General features: G+C 37.9%; 1 protein-coding gene and 1 pseudogene across 1 annotated transcript in view; both read right to left on the bottom strand.

Annotated features, from left to right (window-relative positions):
* Positions 1 to 10,307, bottom strand: part of MLIP (muscular LMNA interacting protein) — a 217,294-nt gene that overhangs the window by 146,287 nt on the left and 60,700 nt on the right. The window contains exons 5-6 of the mRNA XM_027852985.1: positions 1,828 to 1,893; positions 1,471 to 1,530 (exon numbers count right to left, since the gene is read on the bottom strand). Of these exons, the coding sequence (XP_027708786.1) occupies positions 1,471 to 1,530; positions 1,828 to 1,893 (126 nt within the window). The remainder of the gene's footprint in view (positions 1 to 1,470; positions 1,531 to 1,827; positions 1,894 to 10,307) is intronic.
* On the bottom strand, positions 3,484 to 3,820 carry LOC114036495 (annotated as a pseudogene).

The raw sequence follows: 10,307 nt of genomic DNA, 5'->3' as shown, positions 1-10,307 counted from the left end.
TTTTTTCTGTGATTTCTTTTTATTTCCTTTATTAATTTTATAATAATAATATTTAAAGATTGATATAAATCTCTGTAGCCAAAAAGAGGAGGCATTGCACTGTGTTTGATGATTTAATGGAGTATGCCAACCAACAATTTTCATATTTATGCAAAATCAGTCTCTCTTTCTCTCTTTTTTTCTCTCTCTCTCACTTGCTCTTGCTCTCTCTTGCTCACTCTCCCATATATACTTAAATAGCTGTAGCGTATGTATGAATAAAATAAGCAGACTAGATAATGCAAGTTAATGATATTTAGAAAATCCTTCTTATAATATTTGTTGTTGTTGTTTAGTCACTTTTCAGTCATGTCTGACTCTTCATGACCCCTTTTGGGGTTTTCTTGGCAAAGAAACTAAAATGGTTTGCCATTTCCTTCTCCAGCACATTTTACAAATGAGGAAACTGAAGCAAGCAGGGTTAAGTGACTTGCCCAGGGTCACATAGCTATTAAGTGTCTTAAGTTGGATTTGAACTAGGGAAGATTATTCTTTCTGACTCCAGACCCAGCACTCTATCCACTGTACCACCTAACTATCCTCTCCTATAATATTTACAACTGGCAAATGGCATTTCTTTATGTTATTAGACTTTGTCTTCACATTCAATAAAGTAGGTTTAATAAACTCATATCAACATTTCCTAAAAATAGGAATTACTATCCCAGTAAAAGGCAGCTCTAGTCTATAATCTATCCAACACCATCTATATACCACTCAAATAAGAGTCATTAGTAAAAATACGCATACAAGCTGACAGTTAAAAGCAATGCATTTGAAAGAACAAGCAGATTGGACAAAGCAGGTATGTTACCCATCAAATGTTAGCACAAATGTATGTATGTGTGTATCTATGAATATGTATGTAGATATATACACACATGTATATACAACTATATGTATGCATATATATAATATATGTGTGTGATTTTCAGAAAACAATCTCTTATCTCAAAAACAAGCCCCTCAAATGACTTCAGAATAAGAAGAAATTCAAATCTTCTCTACAATCTGAAGAATTCAAGTTTGCTGGAAAACTTTACCATCATCTCCTTTTGAGCTAAGTGGCAACAGAGTAACATCAGACAATCAACAAGGCAATACACACACACACACACACACACACACACACACACACACACACACGCCCTTTGACATGCAATAAGCTTTGGTTTCCCATGCTAACATTTTGTCTTATGGACACAGTGCAATAGACTTCCTACTTCTGCACTTCTAGAATAGTCTATGTTATTACACGCATGTGTTACACACACATATGTTTGTACAAAAGGCTTAAGCATGCATGAAGCAAGTACTTCATCCACTTTTTTTTTTGGTGCCAGGCAGGTGGTAACTGTATGATAAATATTTTTGGATTGGTAAGTCAGAACATGGAGGTGGTTAGGTTAATTACATGGAAAACTCACGTACTTTGTTTCCATCAGAACCCAATGATGTCTGCATGGAACTTGAAGGAGAATCTGAAGGATGCTAGGGGAGTAAAAGAGGGGATGGGGGAGGTGTATAGGATGTGATGAATGATGCCATGGTAAAGAGAAATGAAGAAAAACAAAGACAAAAACAAATATTTTGAATTAAACAGTCTAGTCTAAGGCATTACCATGGACAAGGATTCCTGTAAGACCTTATCAATGGCAGCACAGAGCTCTTCAGTTTGCTGCCTGAGCTGTGCTGGGGAACAAAACTGGAAAAATCGAAACCAGTCACTGGGTTAGCACCATGCTTTGGGATTCTAGACCAAAAGCCCAGGAAATTTGTTATCATTACCTCCAGATGCGAGTCTAATGTGCTGTCCTTGGTGATCCTTTCTGACTTGGCAGGTTCATCTAGTGCCTAATGACAAACAAAATATTTTTGATATGAGATTTCTATCAGAAATGAATGTTATGGCCAAGTTTCTTTATCTAGGACTTCAAAGGAATCCCCAGCTATGAGAAAGAAAAAATTTCAAAAGCCTTATACCTCAACCAAATTCTTCAGATATCAAGGTTGCTTTTTTCCCTTGAAACTTTTTTTTTAGTTCATTGAAGAATTCCCTGACTTAAAGGCAGTTTCTCATGTGGAAGCAATTTCTTAGATGTAGTTCTACCTCATAGAATTTCTCCAGTGGTATTATAAAGTCTTACTTTAAGTAAAAAAAGATTGGTTGGTGGTAGTTTTAAAATAGATATTCAAGAACTTGAAAAAAAAAAAAAGTATGGTCATAATGGACACAGGTATGACCCTAGAGTCAAGGAAACTGGGTTCAAGGCACGTGCCATGTGATCACTAACAAACATCTTAACCTTTCAGTACCCTAATCAACTCTAAGCTATAATCTTGGTTACAGACAATTTACATCCGAGGAAAGGGTCTCTGTACTTGGCATTCCCTGCACAGATGAAATCACAGGTAATACAAGAACTTGCTCATCCAAATTGTCTGTTGTCCCTTAGGGGGAACCACTGACTCCATGGATGAGGTGTTCATTCAAAATATATTTGATTTTTTTCAAATTTTGGAATAGCTTTCTGGGACAGTTTCTAAAAAACAATAGACAATCAAGCTTATTAATTTATATTCATGCCTTCTCTTTAGCCCAAAATAATGTGACTCAACTTGATGAGGTACCTTGCTCAGCAGTCTGGCTATGAATGAATGAAAAAATGAATAACCTTTGGCTGTTTCTAAAAATCAAATTCATCCTCAGAGCATGAATATTGGCCAGACGGAGATTATTCAAAAGAAAGTAATGTAGCCTGAAAGACCTCCCAAAGAGAAATAGAAAGGGATGCAGAGCACTTAACTAATGAGATAACTACAGAAAAAAGTATAAATTAATTAATCAGCAAGCCTTTATTAAATACCTACTATGTGCCAGGCATTGTGTGAGTTATTGAAGATGTAAAGATGAAAGTCGAACAGATAATTTGCCAAGGTAACTTACTTGATAAGAAGACTTGCTTATATAAGTCATAGTTTGTCCGCTAAAATGAGATTAGTCTCACCATTATTTATACTTCCTATTGGTATAAAGAATTGTAGATTTTCTTATACTTTTAAAGTTGTCTTTTTTTTTAAAGGCTGCTCAAAGTTTATTCGTTTCTGTTGAGAAGTAAACAAGTTACTGAGGCTGCTGGAAAGCACATAGGTGATTCACATAGTAAAAAAATCAAACAATAACAGTGTGGTTTCTTTTACCCTTTTTTGGTGTTTTGTTTTTGTTTTGCTTTAAACATGCACACACACACACACACACACACACACACACACACACACACAAAACTACTTCTACATTTAAGCAGCCTGTCTATTCTAAGGGAATAGGTGGGAGAGGGAAGTGGGGGAGGGGAGGGAACGGTAGGAGGGGAAGGGGGGAGGAAATGGGCTCTGATACCTAGCACACTTTAGAAGCGGGGGGAGCAGCAAGGAGGGTGCTGCTGCTCACGCAGAAGGCCCAGTGATGGTCTTGCTGGGCTCTCTGACACTCCGCTTCCTCATGGCTTCCTGAGCCAGGTCACAGGTGATCGTGCCATGAGTAACCTGGAAAGTTTCTGAGTGCCACGGGGATTCCAATACAGTTGTCATCACTCGACTTCCCGAAGAAGAAGCTTGCCCACCAGTGGCCTGGGTCTGACTTGGGAAGACCAGGATGATGGGGGATCACTTCCCCAGAATACTCAGCACATCCACAGTAGCTGTTGCTGGAAGTGGAACCCAGATGTCTTTGGTAGTAGTCATGGGTTGCTAGGAGTGAACCGCTGGACAGGATTGCTGCCATGTTGCTTGTTCTTGTGATGATGTAAACCTTAATGGAGGCTCCCGAGCAGCCCCTGGCAGGCAGTGGGCTGGGGTGGACGATCACGGGTGACCTGGCTCGGGGGAAGGGGGCCACAGAGTCCATTTGTAAAGAAGATCATGGGAGAATACTCCACGGCAACGAAAATGCGAGAGTTCTTTGGGTTTCTAAAGTTGTCTTTTATCCCTATGACATTACCATTTTCTTGTATTCATGCTGGATCAAGTCATATCCCAAAAGATTCAGAATCTATCATGTTGATATTGGTAACCATTTTTGTTTTTCTTCTGATTTTCCTGTTTTACCAGCCATGGCATTTAACATCTATCTGCCTTTTCCCCCTAGATCGAACATGGTGAACAATCTTCAAAGTATAGATGTAAAATCTGGGGTTCTACCAATCAGAAGGCAAGAAAGTAACATGGGGGGACGGGGTCAGGATTATTCTTCTTTCACAGTAAGACTATTATCACTTCCTTATTCTAGTTCCTGGAAGTTATCCCTCTCTAAAAACTGCCCAAGATCCAATCATCTCTTTTGTCTTCCATATAATGCTGTGACTCATGTTGAGTTTGCATTCAAGAAAAACATCCTAAATCTTTTCCAAAAAAATCTTCTATCAAACCATGATTATATAATTTCATAGTCATAAAAGTCAGTTTTTTTGAACCTGGCTAAGAGACTTTATATTTAGTCCTATTAAATTTCATGCTATTGAGTTTGGCCCAGTGATCCATCCTATTAAGATAACTTTTTCCATCCTGACTCTGTCATGAAGTCTGTAAGTTATCCTTCTCATCTTTGTGTCATCTTCATAGTTGATGAAATACTTTTAACTAAGTCTTCAATAAAAAATGTTAAATACCAAAGAGCCAAGTACAGATGTCTGGTGCGCGCCAATGAAAACCTCCTCCCATCTTGCCATTATCCCATTACAAACTATTTTTCAGGTGAGGCCACCCAACCAGTTCCAAATCCATCTAATTGTACTATCATCTAGTCCTTATCTTCATCTTTTCCACAAGTACAGTATGAGATACTTCATTAAATTTTGCTAAAATCTAGGGAAATTATAGCTACTCCATTCCCCTAATCAACCAGTTTAACAACTCTGTTAAAAATGGAAATAAGGTTAATCTATAATGACCTATTCTTGATGAAACTATGTAGGCTCTTTGTGAGCATTACTTTGCTTTCTATAGTAGATATTTATTAGTCAGAATTGTTCTAGTTTTTCTCAGAAACTTGAAGTCAAATTCACTAATCTATATGATTTCCCTTCTCTCCTTAAAAAGTTATGACTTTTTTTCTTATATTTATATATATGACTTTTTTCTTATATAAAACATCTCCTGTTCTCTATGATTTTTCATACATCACTGAGAGTAGTTCAACAATCATATCAACTAAATCTTTTTTGAGCCACGGATATAAATTTTCTGAGCCAAGTGACTAGAATTCATCAAGAGCAGCGAGGTTCTCTCTTCCTATCTCCTTACTTATATCTCCAACTCAAAAGTGGCTATTTTTCTGTGTTTTCCAGTTCAAAGATAATTTCTCCTTGGCAGGAAAAAAAAATTGAGTAGGATTTGACTATTACCATTCATCATTATACCATTCCCCTTTAAGCAGCAGTTCTATCCCTTGTTTTGTCTTCATCTTTTCCCCAATTTAGAAAAAAATGAGAATCGTTTTAAAACTTTCTTTTCCTTTCCTCATTAAAGTTTTATAACTCTTCACAATATGTTACAGTGTTAAGCTTTGCTTTTTGTGTTCATTATCCTCTGTTAATTTTCCTAATTTCTATGTTTGCTACAAATCCTTCAAAAGTATGAGGTGGTTGATGAGTTCTTTGTGTAGCCACATGGGTTTCTTCAGACAACTACCTTTTTTTTTTTTACTTCTGTCTTATGAACTTAAATCTTGAGCTTTGTGTTCATAGGACCTTTTCTTCCTCCGAATTCTCTGACATCTGTTCTAGACAACTATGAGATGCACATTAGGGTATGTCAAGTTTATCTCTTCTTTTATATCAAAAGCTCAAGGAAAGAGTCATGATTTTAGGGGCAGCTGGTGGTGCAGTGGATAGAGCACCAGCCCTGAAGTCAGGAGGACCTGAGTTCAAATCCGGCCTCAGACCAAACACTTGACAAGTACTAGCTATGTGACCTTGGACAAGTCACTTAACCCCAATTGCCTCACCAAAAAAGAATCATGATTTTACCTCAAAATTCCTGTCATTTCCTCCCCAGGAATGAATTCTTTTCTGCAAAGGATTATTAGACTCAACCCATACTTCCCTCTTGATGGCTCTACCACCTTTGAAGAGAGAAATTGTCATTAATGGTGCTTCAAGAAAGTATTTGCTGACTTCCAGGGACAGAACCAAGACAACAGAGTAAAGAAAGCAGTCAACTGAGCTTTCCTAACATTCCTAACAAACAACTTTAAAATAATGCCCCAGATAGAATTCTGGAGTGGCAAAGACAATAAAAGGTCAGAGTGAGACATTTTTTCAGCCAAACAGCACTTGGGGGGTTGGAAGGAGAGATCTATGATATGGTGGTGGAAGCTGGCCCAGAGCCCACATGGATGAAACACCAGTGGTGGGACTAGGTGGTGGCAACAGAAACAGCAGCAACATTGGGAGCTCTCAAGGCAGAAAGTAAGGGGATCTAGCAATTGGTAAGAAAGAGATTACATGGGACTCTTATGCTAGCAGTGGAAATAGGACCAACTGCCTATCCAGGGGTAGGGAACATGTGGCCTTCTAGGTCCTCAGGTGTGGCCATTTGACTGAGTCCAAGTATTACAGAAAAAAATTCTTTTATTAAGGGGATTTGTTATGTGAAGCTTGGATTCAGTCAAAGGGCTGCACATGAGGACCTAGAGGGCCACAGGTTCCCCACCCCTGAGCCCTATACTGCATTTTAGGTCATAGTTCAAGGATGAAGGGAATCATTTTCAGTCAAGAGGGCATGGGAGCTTTGTGGAACAACATCACTCTTGGTAACTAGGAATCAGGGACCCTGATGGAATGTGTTAGAAACCAGAATTCAGCAATATGTTGTTTATAGAAAGCACACTTGAAACAGAGAAACACACAAAGACATTAAAAAAAGGCAAGAGTAGCTATCATGATCTCGGTCAAAGAAAAAGAAAAATAGACCTAACTAAAAGGTATAGGCAGGGAATCTACATCTTGCTAAAAGGCACCATAGACAGTGAAATGATATCAATGTTCAATATGTATGAAACAAATGTTATAGTATCCAAATTCTTAAAGGAAAAGTTAAATGAATTACAGGAGGAAATAGATAATAAAACTATACTAGTGGGGGACCACAACTTTCCCCTCTCAGAGCTAGATATCTAACCACAAAATAAATAAGAAGGACATTAAAGAGATGAATAGAATCTTAGAAAATTTAAATATAATGGCCCTCTGGGGAAAACTGAATGGGAATAGAAAGGAGTATGCCTTTTTATCAGCTGAATGGCACATGGCACCTTCATGGTACATGACAACTTCATAAAAAACTGACCACATATTTAAGCATAAAAACCCCACAACCAAATGCAGAAAAGCAGAAATATGAAATGTACCCTTTTCAGACAAATAAAACAATAGACTTATTTCCTTAAGGAATATCAATGTAAAAATTAAAAAAAAATACTAGCAAGGAAATTATAGCAATATATCCCAAAGAACATACACTATGACCAGATGGGATTTATATCAGAAATGCAAAGCTGGGTTCAATATTAGGAAAACTACCAGCATAACTGACTATATTAATAACAAAAACAACAAAAATTATGTGATTGTATCAATAGATACAGAAAAAACCTTTGACAAAATACAATACCCATTTCTATTAAAAAACACTGGAGAGCATAGCAATCAATGGAACTTTTCTTAAAATGATAAGTAGTATCTATCTAAACCCAAGAGCAAGCATCATCTACAACAGAGTTAAACTTGAATCCTTCCCAGGAAGATTAGGAGTGAAACAAGGATGTCCATTATCATGACTATTATTCATTACTGTACTAGAAATGCTAGCAATAGCAATAAGAAAAAGAAATTTAAGGAATAAATATAGGCAATAAGGAAACAAAACCATCACTTTTGTGATGATATGAATAGATGTAATTAGGAAATATTTAACAAAAATAAATAAAAAATATTTTTTATAAAAGAAAGTATTAGCTATTGTTTTTGGAAGAGTGACAGGTCCAGCAAATTTCTAGATATTTATAATCCCAAATCACTACAAAATCATGACTCTATTTCACATCTGTGGAATGAGAATTACAACTAGAATATGTCTCTGAATGTATATACTTCATTCAAAAGAAAACAGATAATTATCTAGCTGTAAGGGCGAGGGAAGGTGGCATTGTATATTCAGAAGGTATAATTATAATACATGTCCCAAGTGAGAAAGCATAGTGGAGAGAATTTAAAGTTGTGCATTAGATGAAGGCAATTGGTGGGACACAGGGAACTTATATCAGTTTTCTAAGTATAAATTATGTTTCTTTAGCCCTTAAGTAGAAAGCTGTCCCTACTCTGAGTCAACCAGCTTGAGTCAGCTCTTAGGATTCAGCTCTAGAAATGATACTAAATTCTTCACAACTCATTTGCACCTGTTATGAAGGGTAAAATGAGAAAAGAGAGATTTCTCTCCCTCTTCCCCATCAGCAGCATTTTCTTGCAACAGAAACCCAAGGCCATTTGAAACATATGGAAGCACATGGTTTGAGAGAGGAGTTCAAGGACATCATTTCCTGAATCTCAGCCTTCTCTGTAGGGTCTCAAAGAAAGAGAACTTAGAGATTGGAACTGGGATTCAGTTGCTTGGATAGACTTGAGACCAAACACTCCCAGGGAACAGAATTGGGGAAGAATCTCTATTGGTCCTAAGGTAAAGGTTCCAGTTCTGTCTGAAAGAATATTCTATTGTTCCATGACTGACAACTTCAGCTTAACCAGAAGCTGACGGTAAGAGAAATTACAACAAACTGTTGGAGCAATGCACCCAGAGGGTAAGCCCAGTGATCCCATTAGAGCAACAAATCCAACATGGAAGTATCTGGCAGAGCCCTGCAGATCAGCATCCAGAAGAAACTATAGATCAAGGTTAATGGTAGCAGCATGAAAATGTTAGCAGCCCTGTCATTCTGCAGCACTATGGCACTGAAGGTAGAAAATACTCCTCCTCTCACATTGTTTGGCCACATATGTTCCTTTACATAAGTACCTATCCCTGTGTGAGCCCTGGCTACATACATCCCCTAAGAATGCCAGGATACTCAAGACCTCCATGTGTGTCCACTTTCTTTGCTGATGCTTGGTGCATTTCAGAGCAACTAAAGCCAAGTTTTATGATGTAAAAGTTCTGTTGGCACTTTTCTTAATAAGTAATTTCATCAAATGCCTTTGATTTGAGCTCATTGTGTCCTCTAGCTGATTATTGTCGAGTAAATCAGTGGGAATGCAAGAGCTATAGTTTTAGAAGTGCAAACCCAAAAAGTACTTTGAACCTGGGGTAGCTGTCCTGTAGGGAGACCCAACCTATAAGTGAAAGCTGGGGAAGGAGGAGCCCAGTAGACACTATATGTTTAGCCAATTGGTTGTTCATTAGTCAGTTAGTCACGTCTGACTCTTCATGACCCCATTTGGGGTTTTCTTGGCAAAGATACTAGAGTGATTTGCCATTTCCTTCTTTGGCAAATTTTACAGATGAAGAAACTGAGGCAAATAGGGTTAAGTGCCTTCCCCAGGGTCACATAGCTAGTAAATGTCTGAGGCCAGATTTGAACTCAGATCTTCCTGACTTCAGGGCCAGCACTCTATCCACTGTACCACCTAGGCACCCTATTGGTCCAATTGGTCCAGAAGTCCAAATCCTATTCCCAAGCATTATCTTATTAACCAGCTGTTCAGCTTTTCTCTTCTGTATCCCTTGCCTTCATTGGGCAACAGTGATGAAGACATCACCTGTATTCCTACAGTCTTCAATTCCTTGCCAAAGGAATACTCCTGGCAATGCTTTCTGGGGTCCTTTTGACAATATAATTTGTGTCCACATGAATCACCAGAAATGGGTAGCAGCCATCCATTTTGACAAGAATTGAGAGATTCTCTTGTATGTCTCAGAATCTTGCCCTAGGAAGGCAACAAACTTCTTGTTGCTGTTGTCAAATCAACAAAACAGAGACTCAGCAATCAACAAAAACATTTTTCTTCCTCTGACCCTTTCCAGATGATCCCTTACTGGACAGCACCTGTGTATAGCAGTCACTTGGCCTTGACAGATATGCTAGCATCTTGCCCTCACTGCAAGTTACTGCAAACTTCTGGATCTTTATAGCTTCTGGTACTGAGGTACTCAGTCTGTCTTTGTAATTACTTCTGGGAGATTATAACTTCACCTAATTAGTACCTCTTCAATCACTTTTA

The sequence above is a fragment of the Vombatus ursinus genome, unplaced genomic scaffold (assembly GCF_900497805.2).
Source record: "Vombatus ursinus unplaced genomic scaffold, bare-nosed wombat genome assembly UNPS02009835.1, whole genome shotgun sequence".
Lineage (NCBI taxonomy): Eukaryota > Metazoa > Chordata > Mammalia > Diprotodontia > Vombatidae > Vombatus > Vombatus ursinus.
This window is presented reverse-complemented; position numbering and strand designations above follow the sequence as displayed.